The sequence below is a fragment of the Microcebus murinus genome, chromosome 17 (genome assembly GCF_040939455.1).
Source record: "Microcebus murinus isolate Inina chromosome 17, M.murinus_Inina_mat1.0, whole genome shotgun sequence".
NCBI classification, from domain to species: domain Eukaryota; kingdom Metazoa; phylum Chordata; class Mammalia; order Primates; family Cheirogaleidae; genus Microcebus; species Microcebus murinus.
In genome coordinates, this window is record NC_134120.1 from 18,513,749 (window position 1) to 18,536,555 (window position 22,807).

The window sequence follows — 22,807 nt, forward strand, 5'->3', positions numbered from 1 at the left end:
GCTTGGTTGAAGCCAGAGGTACTAGACTATGCTTGTTCCTGTGTGCGGATTGTAACCCACATGCTACTACAGTAGAAGCCCAGGGCTCTAAGTATCTAGGATCAGATAAGAGATTAAAAATCCTGGAAGGATCATGGCCTCCTCCCCATCTCTGGGAAGGATCCCTGTCAATCATGAAGTCACTTTCCTGATACCAGAGTGCTGGAGCTCCAGCTCAGCTGCATGGTCAGAACATTTGATCTGCATACCTCTGCCTTGCTTTCCAGGACAACCGGTTTATAGGAGGTTTCCTCTTGATCTCTGAAGAAGCAGTCTACCGTTTATTTCCTCATTCACTTTGCATCTCATAGAAATCCAGTCATATCATTAGTGGTAAAGAAATGCCTACTCTTCCAAGAGGCAATAGCTGAAAATTTCCATGGGCATAATTAATATTATAAATACTCACATGATGATTCAGTGTCTGACACTTTAGTCTTTCTCTACTCCTGATGGACGAGGCCAGAAATATGCAAGAAACAGCACTGGTTTATGCAGTAGTCAGTCTGTACATGAATCAACCAGGGAGGAGCAGCAGTGAGTGGGAAAAGCCTTTTAGTCCTTCAGGGTTGAGTTTTCCTTTTTTCCTCCATATATTGAAATGAAACCTGAAAGAAGGCATAGATTGATCTATTTAACTTAATGTTTTCTTGTCAGTGATCCAGGATTCCCTTTCTTCCCTTTTGGCTTACTCTTGAAGAAAAATCTAAAAATGAAAATCGCAAAGGTGGTTTGCTCTCCTCTGTTGTGTTCTTCCTTGCTGGAGTGCATGAATCATGCAGCTGTGCGTTTTAGCCAATAAAGGCAACCACACGGCGACACACGTATGCACGAATCAGCCCAGTTCACCTGCAGACCACTATCCAAATAGCCCCTGGTGGTTTTAGTGTTTACCTCCATCGGTTATTCAAAACCAGGCTTTGTCCGACTGTAGAACCATGGAGATTAGGTTTGCAGTTGTGGACTGCAACTGCAGCTTCAATTATCTTTGACTTCAGAACTCTCAAGAAGGGATTCACAGGCAGAAACTCCTCTCTCCACCCAGAGGCTGGGAGCCAGCAAGTATAATAGGCACTGTATGATTTCTATTCATGCTTACATTTATACTTAGAAGTATATATTGTCATTCCCATTTTTTTATAAGTTAAAAAGCATTTACTCAAAGAAGCTTCCTAACTTTTCCAAGGTCAAATAAGTAGCAAAGCTAGCAGTCTAGAGAGGTGGTTTAACTCCTAAGCCCACCAAATCAAAATGCACCATACCGTAGACTAACTATATTAGACACACATTCTTCCTGTCAGTATAGAATAATTAGAAATTATTTTTCTCATGCAATAGAGCTGGTACATCTGTTTGCACAGCCCATTGGAAATCAAAGCAGAATGTAGCAAGACCTAGTACAAAGAGGCACTAGATTTAAAGTCAAAAGACCTGGGTTTCAACCCCAATTTTACCATTTCCTGACAGTCTGATACTGAGTAATTAATTCTCTTGATTTCTTTGAGCATCATTTTCACATCTATATGTAAGTAATGTCTTCCCTGCCTGCTGTCCACATGTGGAATGAGGATCCAATGAGATGGTATATTTTAATGGACACTTTGGAAAGTAGTAACTGATATCATTATTGATCACAGTGAAAAAAATGAATATGTATCTACATGTCCTTTTTCTTCACCAAAAACTATACTATAGGCCTTGTCTAGTTGCCAAAAACTAGGATCCCAAAGGCAAGTATAAAAAATGGTTGGGTGGTTTTCAGTTGTATAAGGTAGTGAATTCTATACCAGAGTAGGGGCTTCGAAATCAAATAAAGCCCTCAGTGAACAATTGATTTAAGCCTTTGTAATTCTTTAGTCTTGAAGTCTCAGACAGAATTTTTAAAAAAAATTTTTTTTGATAACCATTTTGGGGCTTTTAGGCACACACACATAGATACACACAAGCTAGTATTGATGACAGATAGAAAGCAAGAAACACAGATTAAAATACTCGGTAAGAAATTATAATCTTTATTCTTTTACCTGTCTCTGACTTGATGATACTTATGTACCACATGCCACAGGGGAGACCAAAGAAATATACTTTCAAGAAAATAATTTAATTGGGAGACTATAAATAGATCATCTTTATATTATTAATTTTTTAAGCTCTTTAACCTAATACCTGCCAGAATGTTCTTTAACTTCAATAAATGTTTTTGTCTTCTAGTAAATCTAAATCTCTTTCAAGCATATTATAGTATAGCATATATATGTTACTATAATTTTAACATTAACATTTTCCACCAGGTTTCTAGGAACAATACTATTTATTTTTAATATTTTTGAGGGCAATATACTTTATTAGAGACATATATTTAGAAATTCGAAGTGTGGTTTTGTCCGCTAAAGTTTCGCTTATATAATTTAGGCATGCATTTCAAACTAAGTCAAATTGTTTGTTAACCAACAGCAAAGCCGAATTGAAGATCGTTTAGAAAGACTGGATGATGCTATTCATGTTCTCCGGAATCATGCAGTGGGCCCATCCACAGCTATGCCTGGCAGTCACGGGGACATGCACGGAATCATCGGACCTTCTCATAATGGAGCCATGGGTGGTCTGGGCTCAGGGTATGGAACCGGCCTTCTTTCAGCCAACAGACATTCGCTCATGGTAAGTGATGACATTTGTAGACTCTCTAGTTATCATATGGAATTAGAATTTTAGGAGTAAATACTACTACTGGTTTGTTGTTTTTTTTTTTAAAAAAAAAAAAAAACAAAACAGCTTTGTTGAGATATAATTCATTTAACATACAATGCACCCAATATTTACCTATGCATATTATAGCTCCATTCATTTTTATTGTCATATAATATTCCATTGTATGGATATACCACATTAAATGTATCCATTCATTAGGTGATGGACATTTGGGTTGATTCCACTCTGTGGCTATTACAAATAATGCTCCTGTAAACATTTATGTACAAGTTTTTGTGTGGACACACATTTTCATTGAGGAGTGAATTGCTGGGTCATTGCTGGTGTTTGAAATTATCTATCTTGGTGACATTGACCAAAAGACACAACTTAAGTTCATGTTACATCGCTAGTATTTCAAATATGAATGGATTGTATTTTTTTTTAAGAGGACAAAATAATGTCTTTCAATCCTGAATACAATAGATAGAAATACATGCTGTATTTTTTGGTGTATAAATACATGGCATAGGACTGTGTAATTTAATGTATAGAGTAGCTTTACCATTACCTATTTATGAATAAGTCTCTATTCCAGTAATAGTTAAGCAGATTTGTTGGTTTTATAATTGGGATTTCAGTTTTGCCCATTAGTTTGGAAAGGGTTTGAGAGAGCATTCTCTTCTCTCTCTCTCTTTTTTTTTTTTTTTTTTTTTTTTTGGATGATTACAAAGATTCAGAGACTCTTCTTAACAAAATGTTAAGTGATGACCATTAAAGTGGTGACCACATGGGTGGAAATTTAACTTTATCAGTGATTCTGTGTACTTCTGCTCCTTACAAACTCCTGCCTGATCACCAACACCTTGGTGTCCTATTTTGTCCTTGACCTCTTTCAAAGTTGCTTGGATGAAAACTTATTTTCCATCTTCACTGAGTATGTCTTGTGTAAAGGTGGTTCCAAAAGGAAATACACAATAAGTGCAAATTCTTAGGAAGTTCTTTTAAGTTCTTGCTCAATAGTATTCTTCTGTTTTCCTTTCAATTTCTCTTAATAAAAGACTAAGATTAAGAGTACCATTCTGAACGATATAATATTGAAACCTGCAATCAATTTGAAACCAAAAATACTGGTTTATAAATAGAAACAGTGAACTCACTTCTAAAATGTGGAAAGATACTTTTGAATGCCAAAGTTAAATCTTTTTTTCTTTCCTTTGACCTCTACCCTAAAAATTCATCATTGAGTAAAAATTATTTGTCTGTGCACGGCAGTTGCTAAGAATTGACAAAAAGAAAGTCTAGATTTTAATTTAGCCTGGCCTCAGGTAATGTGTTAAATACACTTGGGATGCATATAATATGAGCTTTTCGTTTGTACAGCTCTTTTTTTAAAACTACAATGTTTAAACAATACTGCTTTTAATTAAGAAATCTGGCTTTATTAAAAGCCAGATCTGTGACTTACAACCATTTCTGTATATCTGCTCTCAATCAAGAGAAAAATGGTTTAATTTCTGTAGCTGTGTTCCTTTTGCATATGTTAAACGGATGTAACATGCGCTCAGGGCATTGCTTCAGAGACAGTCTTTTTCATAAATATGTGAAGTTTGTTCTTAAATACCAGATGTAGGTTAAGTGGTTTTTTAAAATATTAAACTATACATAGATGCTTTTTGCAACTATTTGACCTTTGAATTGCCTCTTCTTTGGATCAGATTCAGAGGTGGAATGGGAGGAAAAGACTAGGATTATTTTTGGATAGGGGAAGTTGGACTGACCCTGGTGGAAGGGAAAGGGAGAAGATTGAATAGAACAGTAGGAAAAGAGAAATAATTCGCTAATGTTACGCAGAAACTTCTTTGATTTGATTTTGGAATAAAACTATACAGAAGCAGTAAAGCCACCAGTTTTGCTGATGGGGAAAAAAGTTCCTGTTCTCTTCTCTGGAGACATTTAATATTCATTCAATCAAGGACAGCCACAGAGCCAACCAGATCATAGCGTAACTCCAAAGATGTGGCATGTCACCAACCTCCTGCCCTTTGAACCAAATGGGGTTTTACAGTCTTTTCTCCTTTCTTCTTGAAAACCATCAGGCAAGTCCCCAGAATCTGGATTCCTCAGCCCAAAATGCTAATGTGTGTGAAGGAGATTGGATTGGCATATCTTTCCTGTGCTAACGGGTATGAATTTTAAAACAAAAACAGAAGAACAAAGGAAATAGTTCTTGAATTTAGTCAGTCTGAAGTTAGCCTTTGACCGCTTGATACATTCCACAATAAAAAGAAAATTTAAGGGAAAAAAAAAAAAACCACCCTCCCTAACCCCCCCCCCCCAACAACAACAACAACAAAAAAAAAAAATTCAAGGAGGATACTGGTAATGTTTTCCACATTTGAATTTTAATACATGAAACAGGCTATAAAACTTCAGCCAGCTGCAGTAAATAAAGTAGCCGTGGGAGGTATTCACCGGAAACTTCGGCAGAGAGCAGTGGTGAGAGTCTCATTCCCAGCCACACACCTTCGTTTGTTGTTCTGGTGTGGAAGTGAGTCCCAGTAACTTGAAACTCATCCCAGGCCCGGTTTTGTTTTGAGCAAATCTCCCTCTTAACTCTCCTTAATAATTCCTTCTGATTAAAGAATAGACAGCTTTGAATCCTGTTGACCTCAGTAACTCTTCTCGGTTCTTCTCTCCCCGCCTTCCGAAAATCAAAACAAAATGGCTTGATAACTTGGAAGATGATAGAAGCATTTCTTTCTGCAGCAGCTTGAAAACCGTGGCGGGGAAGACTGTGGTTCTGCCTCGGCTGTTATGTTATCTCATTTAATTGCTAACATATTGTACTTAGCTTTTGATTCATAAAAATGTTTTCCTTGGAGTTCTGAAGTTGGTCTTCAGTGATTTACTAAGTATTAGTATAATGAAAGGGATTTTTTTCACAGCGGCGTGGCTCATAACATGGGAGTGTACGTTGTATAGTTGCAAGCTCTCTAGATGATACTATCTGGCTATGTTCATTTCCTGCTTTGAAAGCTTTCACTGGCTTTCCATTACAAGATAAAGACCAATTCCTTAGCCCAACATTTAAGATCCATGACCATTTACCAAAAGCCTTATGTTTAGCTATTGCAATATGCAAAAATTTTGCTAGAAAGACCAGTCTTTTTCTGAATATTACCAGAATTTGCCCTGTACATTCTCGTAAGGTGCTTCTATATCTATTAATATCTGGCTTGGCCCTATCTGCTCATCTCTCTCCATCTAATTCCCACCCATTCTCAAAGTACTGATTCAAATTCTTCCAGGAAGCCTTCCCTTGCCACCCCCACCCACCCTAGAGTCATTTTCTTCTTTACTGTTGTAGCACTATGAATCATACCATTTCTAGATATTTATCTTACCGGGCTATATGTAGCTCTGCACCTTTTCACCTTTTCTAGGTATGATTTCTGTCTGACCAACTGTCGTAAATTCCCTGAGCCCCACATATTCTATTTTGTTTCTGTCCCAGTAAATAGATCATCAATTAAAAGGGAAGAGAAGAAACTGACATCTTCTGAGTGCCTGATGAGTTGCCAGGCCCTTTGCTAGGGGCACCCTGTGCATTGTCTTAGCTAATCTTCACAAGAGCCCAGTGAGGATGATAATCGTGGCCATTCTAGGTGTTGGTAAAATGAGTCTTAGGAAATTTGAGTAGTTAGTCTCGAGTCATGCAGCTAGATTTAGATACTGGACTCCAAATTCAATGCTTTCTTTTGCTACTGTGCTTACTCTCTCTCAAGATTATCTATGAGTACACCTTTTGATAACTAATTTTAGGTGTTGGGAACTTGCGATTTTCAAGCTTTGATAAGTGATGCTTGGCGAAAGAAGTTTCCAGGTATTCCATGGCCAAGTTCCCAGAGAAGCTCTTTGCCCACATGTAGAATAGAGAACTCTACAGTGTGGTAGCATACTCAAATTAAAACTCACATTGTCTGTGCACTTATTCTTAAATCAACATATTTGTGCTAAGTGGCCAAGAAGTGTGAATGTTCCTCCTAGGATCCTTGAGGTAGTAAATTTTAAATTATTACTTTATTTTTCTTACCATAACCACCTACTTTTATAATAGAATTAAAGCAGAAATTTCTGTATGTGGGAGAATAAGGAAATAGCTGGATCTGTCACTAACCTGGTTAGAAACTCTTATCAAATATATAATCCCCTTTGTGCCTCAGATACCTCCATGGTTAATCCTGATATCAAATTATCAGATTTCTTATAAATTATTAAAATAGCAATTTCCCAAATATAATTCTGTTATTCATTCAGTATTCAGATCCACAGATGAGACCTGAAAGGAAGCCTTTCAAGTGGCCTAACCTCTTCTTTTACCTAAATAAGTACAAATCCCACATTGAAAATGTCTTTATGTGATACTGTTTGTGCTCCTGGTTATTTGTCAGTAGAGTCAGCAATGCTGGGATCATTGAGAAATGATCTTGGTGTAGTTTCCAGATCATTTTTTGTTTAAAGTCCATTCATTCATTTCAATAACATTTATCAATGGTTACCAAGTCCAGGCTCCATGCTAAGCCATGCTCTCTGCTGTCAAGAGATTCATAGACTTGGAGGAAACAATTTGCTGCATATCAATCTACTAGGCCCCATAAGAGGAGAGAAAGATTGTGTGGTCACTTGGTAGAGGAACAGTGATCAAAGTGTTCAAGTTGACTTAGGAATGGGGGAGCCCATCAAACTTACCCCCACACCTATCCTTCTCAGCATTGCATGAGACTTGCACAGGAGGGGATGTGGAACATACTTCAGAAACCACCAATATAAGCCAATCTTATCCCAGTTTTCCACTTTTCAATAACATTTTTAGTTTTACTTTGGATTAAATAGAATTCTTCCAAAGAACATTCATTGAGGGAAGAAACATCTTTTTATTTAACTGGATATCTGAAAACTTTTACCTCTCAGGGCTGCCTAGGACAAACTTAAATTAGTTTAGCTTGCATACAGTCCAGACCACTGAGTTAGATTCTAAAAGCACCCCAGGAGTCAGTTAGCCTTTGTTTTGCTGGTGAATGAAGACTGAGGCCTCACCCAGGAAGGGGATGTGACCCAACCATGGTTTCTCACTAGTTAATGGCCAGGTTGGATTAGAAATCAGACAAACCAGCAGCTAGACCAACACTCATTGCGCTATAGCCCACACTGCCACAGCAGACTTCCTCTTTAACCTAATACCATAGCCGTTTCAAAACTGTGGGTGGTATTAGAAACCATTCTGTTACTCTCACTTAACTAATGAAATCCCAGAAAACTCTTCCGATGCCCCTGGGTTCCTTGCAAAAAGTTGCTGTTTAGCTCTGCCAGTAATACTTGGCAACAAGAGAGGGTAATGGGCATTGATGTGCCGTGGCTTTTGCTGATATGTAGTCATGGGAATAGCAGGAATCAGAAAATTGTTTCTTTGTATATCTCTTCAACAAAAATGTGATCAGCAGAGGCGTTATCATCTTCAGTCTTGCTTCTCTCAGGCTTTCTCAGATTTCGATTCCATAAAATTTTGTGTATATTTGAGCACATGCTTCATTTCTAAGCAGTTGTCATCATAGACTCTCAGGGACCTTAGAGATCACCTCCACCCAAATCTCCCTATGATTACCTGCCAAGCAGCCAGCAAGCCTTGATCAGCCTCCTTCCTCTATCCTCCAAGGGTGAGTAGCTCTAAATGCTCACAGATCCTGTTTCCATCAAACATTTGAAAGATCCTGCCTCTGTCCAGCCCAGATTTTCTCTCTGTGCAGTCCTTATTTTTCTGCCCATTGGAGTTGCCCCAGTCCAACCCAACAAACACTTGAGAAACCTTCAGTTATTTGAAGACAGCGTGTTCAGTGTTTTTTTCTCTAGATTGAAGATCTTTATCTTCAAGTATCTAACTTAAAGAAAAAGTTTTGACTTCCTGTCATGAGCTCCATGACTTTCTAGTACATTGTCCCTAGGTTAGCAAGGATATTTCACCCCACACCCAACAACTCTTAGCGTATAGACTCTCACACTGAACACGGTGCTCAAGCAATCACCAGCATGCACTAGGGTGGATCTGTCACTTCCCCCTTTCAACACATACATCTTCACAAAGGCCACTCATAAAATCCTATTTGCTAATTTTGATGGTCTCATCATCCTGCTGACATATATTAAACTTGTAATCAGCTAAAATCCATAAACCACATGTCTCCCAACTCTCCTTGTACGCCTTTTATTACACCTGTACAATACTTCGCCTAATTTTCTGTTGCAGCCTCAGTCTGTCTCCAGTCTAAAAGCTTACTCGAGGTCCTTACTCAGTCCCATCCTCTGCCAGCTCTGTTGTTGGCAGATCTGATGGGTGTCATTAATGCTCAAATCAAAGCCACCGATAATAATATTGACCGGAGGAAGACATAGACCAGAAGGCCATGAGGCTGCGTGTTAACAGACATTCTCTCTATACTTCTGTTGTCCTCTGCTCTTTGAGTTTAATCTCTCAACCAGTTCTAGACCCCTCGTTGTGTTCTCAGGCAGGGTGCCCTTCTCCTGTTATCCATAGCATTGTCACAGGAGACCAGGCGTGCAGCATGCTCGTGAATGAGAAAATGAAGTTTGTCCAGAGAGACTTGTTCTTGGTGGGAGCAAAACAGTTTGAGAGGCCGCTGCCTCTGTTTTCAGAGCACTTCAAAACTATCTTTTAAAGCCTGTTGTGGAATTTCACCCAAGATCTCAGTCATCAACATCATTTTTCAATAGCTACTACATATATTTTTGAAATTAGGATATTTGCCTCTAGTGTTCTACCATCTCCCCTAATCTCCCCAATTATCAAATATTTCTGAAAGATTAGCAACCCCAACTGAAAGTTTTAATCTATATCAATATCAGAGTTTAAGAAAACTTGAAAAAAGGACAGAGAAGGAAAAGGACTTGAAGAAATTCTCTTAACTATGGATTAGTTATAATAGCTTCAGAATCCCTGAGCTCACCATTTGATATTTCTGTATTAAATTAAATAAAAGTCAAACAGTCTTGAATATAGCAATAGCAGTGAGACCATTTAAGCTCTATTCAGCAACCCTTGCGATAAGTGGTTAGGATACTTATCGTGCATGCCCAGGTCTCAAAGCAGTGGGTTCCAAATTAGGTGTGTCCCCTTTTTTCTTCCCCAATACATATTTTATTCAAATTCAGAAATTCAGACCCTTTGACCTCAAAGTAGTCAGTCTGCATTGGATGTCTCCCCTAAACCTGCTCTCTGTGCTCCTGGGACAAACAAATCCTAGTTCTCTAGTGCTCAGTATTATCCTGGAGCGGTGAACCTTAGAAAAATTAAAAACAGAAACCTTGTTGTCTTCCCCACTTTTAAAATACAGAAAAAAAAAAAATTTAAAACAGACCCTATAACCTCATCATATTCTTTCATTGTTTTCTTCTTAAATAATGGAGGGAAAAGCAGGCAGACACCTTTAATAGCACAGGACTCATTTTTTTTGGTTGAACTTTTATTGGGTAGAAGGACACAATTGTAAACTGTCCATAATTTGGAATAGGAACAACTGTTGCCTTTTAAAAAATGTAATGTTACCTTCATCTTCTCATGAAGGTATATTTTCAGGGGGGCAGTATATATTGTATATATTAGGAAATACACATATGTTCATTCACTGATTCTGTATCTGCTGTTCTTCAGATGCTGTTGGAGTGCATAGATGTGTATGAGGAAGTCTCTGATCTTACAGGGCTTTTATCCTAGTAGGGTGATAATTCAAGTATGTGTCTAACTATCACGCAAGGTAGAATTGTTCAGTGACCTAAGAAGGAATTCAAACAGCTAGGAAAAGCTTCCTAGAGAAGATGTCATTGAGCCCATATTAGAGTCTGCGTAGAATTTCAACAATTAGAAGTAGGATAGAAAAGGCATTGCAAAACCATATAATAAGCATGATAACAAAACCAGAAAATAATGGCTCTTATGTGCCCAGATGGAAGTTAAGAAAATTGCCCGATGATGCGGGGCTGTGTAGTTGCCAGCCTAGGCCACATTAGGTGACAAGACCCTCTGTGCATGGCACAGCAGCTCCAACAATTGGCTCGAACATTTCACATGAGAGTCCACAGGAAGAGAGAGCTTTCATGTATATTTTTCACATCCAAATTAAGTTAACTCATGGAATTTTCCACCCTTAGGAATTAAAGTAGCAACTCATGAAGTAATTCAGTTATGTCATTCATACCAAAACAGAAAATACTGGAGCAACTTGGCACCGTTTGAAAGCCAAGATTAGGCCTTGGCCATTTTATATTTTTTCAAATTCTGTGGCCGTTGTGTTATTCCAACTTTTATTGTGGCTGTAAATTTTTCAAATCAAAAGTATCTTAATTGCTTAGAAAACAGAAGTGTAAAATGGGTTCATAACAAAGAGGGTTCGGGCAAAGCAGCCTTAGGAATGAGAACCGAAAAGAAGCCGTAGCACTGACTGCATTTTCTAGAACATGGAGGGTTCTACCTAGTTGGTTGAAATTCACAGTTGTGCATAATTATAGCTTCCTCTATATCCATAAATTGAATTAGAGCTATAAAGTTGAGTTTAACCAAAAGATCTGCCCAGTATTTGTTAAATGACATCTTTGGTGAAGCATTGTCCTGATACAATAGGCACATTCATTTTAAAGCAGTTAATTGGACACATTGTCAAAAACCACGGTATTGAGTTTCCATGTTTTAATTTCGCATTTGCCTTCTCCCCAGCTTCTGCTCACGGCCGGCTCTCGTTTGGAGCTGAAAGTGTGTGAAAGTTATTGAAGAATGGTAGTCTCTGGGTAATGTTTCTGTAAGCTGCCCAAAATTTCCCCCCTGTAGTCTAGATGGGAAACAGCTGGGTTTTGTTTAAAAAGCTGTTTTGCAAAATGTCTGAATCTTGAGATATGGAACTGAGGTCACCGTTAAAGCAGGTGCTCGAGAACAAGTGAGGAAGACTCTGGGGCCCAGCTGGCTCTCTAACCTTCTGCAGGGCGCTTCCTTTTAGGAGAAAAAGAGTTGAAATTTGCTCCTTTATTTAGGACACAGACACATAAAAATAAGTGCATTAGCAGTACCATTTGAAATTGAGTATCTTTGAACGTAGTCAGCCCTTGAGTGAATAATGAGCTTGCTCTGAAAGAAATGAAAATGATCATTTCCCCCACACGGCTGCAAATACGAGTGTCCGAGGCTGTAGTGGAGATTACAAGTGCTTGAATTTCTTCTTTAAACACAGCAACAGTAAACAAACTGCTATTTCATAAAGGTAGTACCAGAGCTGACTGTTGTCTTCTGAGCTTTTGAATGCAGTCTTAAGGGCAAGGGAGAAAAGAAAGCTGACTTGGCAAGACCCATACCGAAGCAATTTTGAAAAAAATCGAGCCAGAAACATGTGGAATCACTAAAGTCCAGTGCACGTCAGGTATCCACCAGTCTGAAGATGAAAGGAAATAAGCCTCCTCCCTTGGGAACTGGGGGTTATTAGCAGCTGTTTATCCAGTCGGGAATAGAGATTAACATTGTAATTTTTTTTTTTAAGAACTAGAAGAAAATTTGTTTGGGAAGTTGGCTCTTCATATCAAGTCCCTGTGCATTGCCAAAAAAAACTTCCTTTCTCAGAACTCATGTACCAGAGTTGAACAATGTTATGATTCTCTGAGAAACTCTGGATTATCAAAAAGTCTTTCTCCATTGAATAGTCAAGAAAAGGACAGAGAAATGGATGGATGTTTGCCATTGACACGGCCCCTTGACTCTTTACAATGTGAAAGTAGCTGTTCGGTCTATTACCTGTTTTCCAGCCTAATCCTAAATAGGGCATTCCGCCCCCACCCCTCACACACAACCCCACAACTCAGTCTTTGTCACTCTCAGGCATATGCAGTGAATTTCGCATGTGTCCACTGCTTGTAAAATGAGTTTTCATGAGATGCTGGGGAAGCTGCTTAGTACTTTGTGGTGCTTTATTCTAAAAATAAAAAAAAAAAAAAGAGTTGGATATTGGTATTTTTTTTCATGATTTAATGCTACTCTTAATGTCATTTTCTTTTATTAAATCCTTTCTTTTGCTTTTGATCTTATTTATAGCAGAGCCACCGGTCATATGGAAACTATTATTGTATAGCTGGGAGATGAAAGACTTTGTTGCAATTAAATAAGAGTGAATCATTCGGGCCAATAATACACACATACAGTGAGGTACCATTTGTGTCCAAAATGCCCTGTGTTGTTCGCTTTGTAGCAAAGCCATGGAGGTTTTTAAGGGCTTTACAAAAATCTGCTTTTTCTCAGAAATATGTAGTCTGACAATATGAAAACACATGTTAACACACAGACCTTATCTGCTTGCTTCTTCATACACACATGCACACGCCCATACACACACACACGATAATTAAGTAATGCCACTTATTGATGTAAAATTGGAAATTTTCATTTAACTTGGGATATTATTTAGTGTTAAATGTCAGTTTTTAAAACATATATTTAGACAATCTGTATCAAAATTCTACCCATCATTCACAACCTATCTAAAATGCCACCTTCTTGAAGTAGTTCCTGGTTGCCCAAATGAAATATGACTTCATCATCCTTTAAAACCCAACCATAACCTCATATGCTTTTATGACATTCGTCTTATCTTGTCTTATATAGTAATTATATTACCCCACCATTAAAATATAAATGCCTGTAAAGTAATAGACTTATCTGTCTTTTATCATTTTCCCCACAAATGCCTAAATAGTGCTTTACATGTAGTAGACATTCGGAAGTCATTTGTTGAATTAAATGGAATGTTTATTATTTGATAGAAACATGCGAAATGTATATTTGACAACATCAAAGGTCTTAGGTTTCAGACATAGTCTGAGAGATCCATGCCCTTGTGTCATCATTTACTATTTAGGAAGCATCTAATTGCACATTGTAATATTACACTCCCATGCAGTGACCTACACCCAGCCTCCCGCCCTTGGGACACCGACAACAAAAGACAAGTATAGCCTTTATGAATGGTGGCAAAACAAAAGCATTGGAGTTTATTCCAGCCGCTATTAAATGATGCCCTTGAATGTGTGTTAAGAGTGGTGTCTGTAATGAAGAATCAGGGAAAGCTGTATTGAAGCTGGGAAAGTGAGGAGCTCTGGAGATGCACACAGTTGTGAAGGGTCAGAGCAGAGGACCTCCGGGACTGATGAAAGAGACGCGGCTGTTGAGTTATAAGGAGAAACCAGCCCAGCAGACATAGCAGGGAAGCCTTTGCTCAGGCCTTGGTGATGTGGGAGTTTACCCAACAGATGAGGGGCCATGAGGAGGGAACTGGAATGGTCCCGGGGTACCCAGGGAAAGGATGCAGCAGCACAAGGCAGGGATCTTAGTCTTGATCCATAGAACAAAGGAAGGGTCATGTGGAAACCTTAATACGCAAAGGACCAAGTGATAGGGAGAGGATATTGCATTTAAAAGGCGAGTATTTAGAAAGTGATGGGAAAGAGATGTTTCATTAATGTAAGTAAGCTTCTTTACACTTCTTCTCTCCTTCCAAATATTTTATAATAAGCGTGTGTTACTTGGATAATAAAAAAAGCATTTAAAAAATAAGGGCAAGTTGCTAATGATAAATCCCTGGGGATGGACCGTCTTGGGCTGGCTACAGAGCGTGTCATGTGGCATGAGTGTGCACTCAACACGGGTGTGCCTGCACTTCAGGCATCCAGAATCCCAAGTACACGTTCAGCATCCAATTGTCTTTTTCTTTACTCTGAACAAAAGAAGCTGCTTACAGGCAAGACCGTAATCCCTGTCCTGGATGAGTTTGATTCACTAGAATTAGTTCCATGCCACCTACTTATGAGCCTTCTACCTGGGACAGGGAAGGGGTGGAGGAATGGGCTCTGTTAATCTGCTATGGTCCTCACTGGGTGAACCACACCCAGTTATGGTTTCCACTTGTAGGAAAATGATGTGGAGAGTTGAGGGTGGGGGTGGAGATACAAAAGAGAGAAATGAAACAGTTTCAATAGATGGAACTTACGAGTTAGAAAAGGAAAGATGAACTGAAGTCATCCTAGACCCATTTGCATCTCTTGAACTATATCACAGAATCATTCATTTCAACCACTTCAGTGGATCAGCCTATCTGATCACATGATAGATAAACACTGCCAAGATCAGGATCATTTAAATCATGTTTAAATGCTCTTGAAGATTATTTTATTATCTGGAGAATAAGCATTAAATAAATCTCCAAGAATTGCACAATAAGGAATTACTTTAAATTTTAAGCAAAGCATAAGTGAAGCTGTGAGATTTCTGGGAAAGAAAACTTAGGTGTTCTCAAGACAGTTACGAAATCTTCTCCCAGTAAACATTTTAAGAATCAAACTAAAATCCAAACAAAAAAATTGAATCCAGATCTCACTTTAGTGAAAAGTCTGTTAAATGTTTAATCATATGAATTTTAAAAAATAGTCTGATAATTTTTTAAACTGAGGAATATGGAAATTATATTTGTAGTGGGAGTGTCCCAGATGTTAAGTCTTTCTCCCACAAGAGATGGTTGTTAGGGGTAGGTCTTGTTTTCTAGAGTCTCTGTGCTTCCGGTATGGTTCCTGATGGTATCTGTCTACTGCTCCCATTTCATGAACTTGTGAGTTCCCATCTGTGAACCATTAAAAAAAATGTTTGCATGATCACTTCTCACCTCTTTAAAAGATGCACTTTTAGACTAAAAGGTATTTTGCACATTTGAGAAAATAAGTTTGCTTTCCTCTAATATTACAGAGATCTGGCAAGATAATTGAAATTGAAATCTAGTACTCTACAACTGTCATGTATAATTGATATTTCATGGGGAGATTACAGTTCAGACACCAAAACTGTTTTCTGTATCAATGGGTTTCTAATTACAGTGAAAGCCCATCAACTTTTCTTTTGTGTTAATGGAAAAACAAGAGAGAAAAGTAAAAGTTACCAGGACTTTTTTTTTTTCTTTGTTCCATTTTCTTGTTTTCTTCTTTTTAAAACACCTAGGTCAAAAGAAAAATTGTAAGCAAGATGCCATTAATAACAGCCTTTATTTTGATATACCAAAATGTTTATAATAGCATATCTGATTTTGTGTCATTATCACTTGGTCTAGATATTGATGACAAGTTTCCTAAAGTTCCCATCCTACACTCTTTTAGAAGGATTATGGTAGAATAGAAGTAACTGAGGTCTGAAAGCCTGTTTTGAAGCAGTTATCTCTGGAGATAACATTAACTAGGATTGAATAACTGCCAAATGAAATTTAATACATTTTCCCATCCATGAAATAGGCCTCTTAAATACAACAGAATAATTACTTTCACAATACTCCCTGGAAACAAAGAGAGCAAAAACACTGAATGTCTTTTTTGTTTGTGGTGTTTGTTGTTAGCTTGAGGATAAGGACAAGGATATTTACCAAGATGCTCTACGTATCCCTGTATAAAAACAGCCTGGCCAACAGCCACCCAGTTTAAAACTGCGTGTCTTTTAAATCTGTTTATGTTGGAGGAGTCGTGGCAAATATTAAATTTTATAATTTAGTGAGACATCTTTGCCTTGGCCTGAGCTGGTGAACTATGATTTTTTCCTCTAAGATAAAGAAAACTAAAATGATTTTCATTTATATATATATATATATATACATATATATATGTAATCTGCTTGTACATAGTTGTGTGTATATTTGTGCATATGTGTGTATACATTTTTACACACCAGGAACTAAACCCCTTTGGCCTTTATATTTGCCCTTTAATTCCCTTTCCTGTATGTATGTGTGTATGTATGTGTGTGTGTGTGTATATCCAATCAAATTGTTCAGTGTTATTTCTGAGTTCAAAGTCTGTCTTAGATCTCTAACTAGACATTGACTGTGTCACTTAAACATTCTCAGCCTTAGCTTTCTTCTTTGTAAAATGAAGAATTTGGCTTGACCAATTTCAACCTTAGCCCTTAAAGTCTAAGTTCTGTGACTTAAAAGTGCTTCTAATATAGCAATCCTTTCCTCGGAAAATAAGATTATTTAAGATTCTATGGTGCTTATGGGATTCAAAAGAATTAATGCATATCTAAAGGTATTTAATTATTCCCAATGATAAATGCACGCAGAAGAATTTAAATAGCTATGTCAGAATTTGAATATAATTTGACCTAAGAAACAGTGTAACTTAGACATTTGCATGTACCTGGACCAGTAATGATTTACCAGGCCTGTGGAAGGGACATCCTAAGGCAGTCATGTTTGGAATTAGGATCTTATCTCCTCCTCCTCTTTGTAGCTCACTGGGTCAGGAAAACGCCTGATTCTAGGGTGGCCCATTCATAGGATGCCCCAAGTCTGCTTTAAAATGAGCTGGGCCATCAGATGATCTTGGCCTTCTGAACCTAGATAAGAGAGGGAGTTAGCAGCAAGTACAGAACCTGAAAGGATATACCAAGAAACACCAAGAAGACTGCACCAAGAGACACCAGCCTATAGTTTGAGGGGCAGGAGCCAGACAAAAGAAGCCAAGGTGACCTCGGAGGGAGGGAAGAGACTGAACGGCCCAGAAGAGGCAATGAATGGCCTTAGGTCCCAAGAGCTCTCTGGGTCCAAAACCTAAGTCACAGAAATCATTATGATAAATCTCCTTTTATTTTAATAAACTGGAATAAGTCTCTGTTCCTACCACCCTAAATTGATCAATGCACAGAAATCTTCCAAAGGATCACTATAAGTCCCATGAGGACAGAGGCCACATCTGAGTTATTCACCACTCTGTTCCCAACACCTCACTAAGTGGGAAGCATGGACTAGATTAGAAAATGTTTACTGAATTAATAAATATACTCTCTGATCAGTCAACTAATAATTATGGAATAATTTTTAAATTTTACTTTTATCTTTTACTTTAAATGTAAATATATCTAAAACTGTATATACGTGACTATGAGGAGACTCTGTAAAGATTGCAAAAAATTTACAATCAGTATTAATAAAATTAACTATCTCATAGCTGGCTTTTAACTTTAGGCTATCATTATCTATATAAAAAGGTTATCAAAATAGGGCTTTAGTGAAGTATGGATTTTCTAAAAATAGGAGCCGTGTGTCATACTTAGAATTAATTTATAAATTGAAGCAATCTTCTTTTTCCTGTTTACATTATTATATATTTGTTACATGAAAGTGGGCAAATCCCTGACCTTTATATATATACAGATGGCGGTACCGGTTACTCTATTTCTGAATTATTTTAGTGATGGATTTGTGCTGACTATCCATGGTGTTTCTTTTCCTGGTCTCTTATGTGACCAGAAATAATGTTTCTGAAAGAGAAGTAAATAGGGTTAGAACATGCTGTCTGTGACCAAGGAAACAAGCTAAGCAAAGCTAATTCTTCAAATTGGAATACTGTTCCCCAGTCACAGGCAGCAGAATTGATCCTGGAGAACCAAGCTCGTTACCGCTTGGATCTGGACGTTTCAGAGGTCATTCCTGTGACCCGGAATACACGTAGTGACAAGGGAGGCCTTAAGACATCAAGGACAACTCTGTCTCTAACTTCCTTTATGGAAGAAGATTGATACTATTTGTGATGCTCTAAGATGATCTGTAGAAAATAGGCCAAGTAACACGTCTAAAATCCAGACAAAAATATCAATGGAACGGCTATATTTTCAAATGTATTTATACCGTTTAAGATGTTTCTGTCATTGTACAGGAGAAAGATTTGGAATCACATGAATATGAACTAAATAGAGACAGAGCACAAAGATGACCATGAGTGAAGGTGGCTAGAGTTTTGAGGGTTCTTGAACTACATAGGCTGTTACTTTTATGTAATATGCAAGTATATTCAGTTCAAATACATAATACTATCTGTAATTATTACGTACCTACTGTGTGCCAGTTGTTTTGTTTGTACTATCACTAATCCTTACAATAAAGCTGGGACTTATTCTCTATATAACTTTTAGCATTATTTTCTTCTTTTTGCATTTCAGTAACTTACAATGGTTAATAACAGCTAACGAATAAGCCAGTTAACATTTAGAATCTAAAGTCATACATGGTGGCTCATGCTTGTAATCCCAGCAACTTGGGAGGCTGAGGCGGAAGGATTGCTAGAGGGCAGGAGTTCAAGACCAGCCTGGGTGACAGAATGAGACCCTATCTCATAAAAAAAAAAAAAGAAAGAAAGAAAGAAAAGAAAAGAAAAAAAGAATCATCATCATCTAGATGCTATGATTATTGTACTCTTTTCACTCAGTTATATAGTCTTTCATAATAGTTGAGGCAAAGAAAATAAAAAGGTAATTGTTTGTGGGTTCTTTTTTCCTCTTATGAGAACTTATCTCAGTGTGCTCTAGAGCTGTGGTCCCCAACCCCTGGGCCACAGACAGTAGTGGTCCATGGCCTAATAGGAACTGGACCATACAGGAGGAGGGGAGTGGCAAATGAGTGAGGGAAGCCTCATCTGTGTTTACAGCCGCTCCCCATGGCTTGCATCACCGCCTGAGTTCCACTTCCTGTCAGATTAGCAGCGGCATTAGATTCTGTATTATGGGGAGTTGTATAATTATTTCATTATATATTACAATGTAATAATAATAAAAATAAAGTGTACAATAAATGTAATGAGCTTGACTCATCCCAAAACCACTCCCACCATCCTGGTCTGTGGAAAAATTGTCTTCCAAAAAACTGGTTCTTGGTGGCAGAAAGGTCTGGACCGCTGCTCAAAAGGGGGAAAAATTTCAGGATCGATAGCTGCATATATTTTAAGTGAAAAGCAAACTATTAACCTTAAGTTCGTCACAGATGCCTCTACAAAGAAGGGGGATCTTAATAGAATGATTCTGAAATAGAAGGACTAGACATCTTCCCTATGCTCAAATCTGTGGCTACCTTCAGTGATTCCAACTTTGAATCATTCTTTGTGGAAACTCAAGAAGTTAAATCCATTTGGGAATGCCAATAAATAAGAATCAGCAATAAGGTAATTATTTGGGTTTACATTGACTGACAGACATAGAGGTGCCATTTGATCAAGGCCTGTAAAATTAATGCTTACAAGTTGACATCTTAGATTGAAAGGATAATCATTTATTGAATCAGTCTTCTAAATGCACAAATATAAAAATGTCAAATCAAAACCCAAATGGAAAATAGCTATCGCTCTTACTGGCAATAAAAATAAAAATATATGGGAAGAGTGAATGAGAAATGGTTGAAGGAGCCCGCTGGTCATGGTCCGTCTGTAAGAGAGTGACTTCAGCCCCAGAGGAAAGACAGGAAGCAGGGTATGTCTACACAGCTGACTATATGGAAATGGTCTTCACTTGAGCTATGGAACTCCAGAAGTTGAACCTAGGACCAGAGAGTGGAATCTGCAAAGAGGCCAATTTGTGAGGAAATGGAATGGCTGCTTTGAAAGAAAATCAGGATCTCAGTACATTTAAAGTAGTTCCATATAGGCTAAATAACCACCATCCAGAAAGTTCTGTGTCACATCACAGGCACCAGTTAGCACAGGACTTCCCAGATGTCTCAGCTGTAGCATTCATTTATACTTCTGATGTTTATAAGCCTTGAGCCTTTTACTAGTCTTGCTATATTTTGAATCTGAACAATGAGTATGATTTATGTGATCTTCTTCACCTGAATTATTTGTGCGTGAGTGTTGTTTTGGAGCGTATCTGTATGTGTGCATGTGTGTGTATAGCTGACAATTAATACTTGCCTGTCTTTAAATAGCATGTGCTTCGGTCCTGTGCATTTGTTGTTGGTTCAGGTTCTTGTTGTGCGTTCTTTAGAAATACTCTTAAAACATTTTTTGGTAGCAAAAGAGTGAAGATTCTGCTTTGTGATGTTATTATTTTTGGATTAAAAAAATTAAGTTTTGATTCATAGCAGTATAAATGCATGAGTAAATACTTTTTAGTTTTAGGCCCACTGTCCTGCATAAATGTTCACTTAACAACAGGCTCAGAAAATAACTACTTAGAAATACAAAAGAAAATATGAACTACTCATGTTCCTCTTAGTTTATAAATGCTTAATGGTTTTGCTTTAAGGCATGTGCTATAAATTGCTGCCACAAGTTCAATGTCTCTGGACCCCAAAGCAGGTAGTAGCAGTAAATAAAAAGCTCAGCAATATCTTTTTTTTCTCAAATCAAGTAATCATGCAGTACTCTATAATTTTATTCGTGGAAGCATAAAGAGTGTTTACAATATGGTGTCTTTCTAGGATCAGAATAGTGGGGGGAAAATGGAAAAATGTCCAAACATCTTTTCATGGCAATGATGGCATTACTGGTGTGTTTAATAAAACCTTTATTGGTACATTTTCCGGTGTGGTGGCATTGGCAGAAACGGTCCCCCTTTGGATTTGGAACTCAGCAGCTGATGAAATACAGTAAACATTAATTTGGAATGGGCTGCCAGTTTGGGAAAGCCAGGTGACATTTTATTATATTTGTACCGAGCAGGGGCTATGTCCCATACTGCTGTAGCTTCCGCTGTCAGAGGCTTAGCTGGCATTATGGAAAAAAAAAATGGCAGGCCTGAGAATCTTATCCCCTGAAATGAAAGTCGAATGCCAAATTGAAATTCCTGTAGGATTTCCGATAGCAATGGGGGAATTGAGAAGCCCACAATTAAGCATATGGGCATTAAGATAATTGTCAGATCTGTTGGCGGACATGATAGAAGACAGATGGGTACGAATCAGTGCGCTCCACTGCAGCACCCTGGGAGACAATTTGACGTTTTACCTGCCTGAGATACTCTGCCATATTTGTCACTGAATGTACAGCACGGCATCTTACTGAGTGTTAAGTGTTTTCGCAGGGAATTATAGGTGCATATGCGGTCCTTCAGCGCCCTCTAGTGAAATGCATTTGGGAGGATTGTTTTTTTTCAAAGGCCAGTTTGCTTTCACCTGGTCCTTGGCTGCCCCTGGAAATAAATAGCAGTCACACCTCTGGTTCCCAATAAACTCTGTGGTCCCTCTCACCCTTTCAGGTCGGGGCCCATCGTGAAGATGGCGTGGCCCTGAGAGGCAGCCATTCTCTTCTGCCAAACCAGGTTCCCGTCCCACAGCTTCCTGTCCAGTCTGCAACTTCCCCTGACCTGAACCCGCCCCAGGACCCCTACAGAGGTAGGTCTGCCTCGGAGGGCACTTCTGACCTCTCTTAAACAGCAGTAGACCCAGTGTTGATCCCCAGCTTACTTGGCGTTCGTCCCTCAGGAAGCACTGGCAGAAAACCAAAGAATCAAATTTGTTACCGAAATGGTAAGTAAATGGGAAAGTATGTGGAACTTAGCCTGCTAATTGTATTTCTTCAATAGCTGCTTTCCTCAAACATCCTCTGAAATCCTGGTCCTATTTCAGCAGGGAATGAGGCAACAGACTGATGAGAGGAAATTTTATTTTCGCTATTTCCACATTTTTCTCATTCAGGTCCTCTAATGTGGTTAGTTGTGGCCTGAAAATGATATTTCCAAATGAATAGGAAGGAAGGAAATTGTTCTTGTTGTTTAAGATGGAAGGAAATGTAGGTACATTTAAAAAATGGAACTTGTTTGGGTGATTGTCACTCTTGAGTCATCCAGCCCCGTAATGATCGCCTCATACCAGTGACCACGAGCAGCTTCTTCGTGACCTAAGGAAGTTGTGCCTCAGGGGCAAGACCTGGGTCCCTGGCTCCCTGTGCTGTCTGCCGGCCAGCTGACTAGGAGTCATTAAATAACCTCTCGTTCCCTTCACATTTAAAATGAGAATGATAGCGCTGCCACACAAATATATATAGACAGTATTTCAGCTGTTAAACATTACATAAATCTGAATATTAGTTATATATATGGCTGTGTCTGCCCATTTTTATCTAAAGAAGAATAATTTGATGACCTTTTTTTTTTTTAAAGAACCTCTTGGTTTTGCTCCCTTTGTCCTAGATCTGTGCTTTTCAAACTGTAATGCACATAAGCACAACTTGAGGATCT

At 38.3% G+C, this 22,807-nt stretch overlaps 1 protein-coding gene across 14 annotated transcripts in view; it reads left to right on the forward strand.

Moving 5' to 3' along the window:
• Positions 1-22,807, forward strand: part of TCF4 (transcription factor 4) — a 348,000-nt gene that overhangs the window by 314,622 nt on the left and 10,571 nt on the right. For all 14 annotated transcript variants that reach the window (XM_012745438.3, XM_012745444.3, XM_012745439.3 and 11 more), the window contains 2 exons: positions 2,494-2,697; positions 21,827-21,962. In XM_012745438.3, the coding sequence (XP_012600892.1) occupies positions 2,494-2,697; positions 21,827-21,962 (340 nt within the window). The remainder of the gene's footprint in view (positions 1-2,493; positions 2,698-21,826; positions 21,963-22,807) is intronic.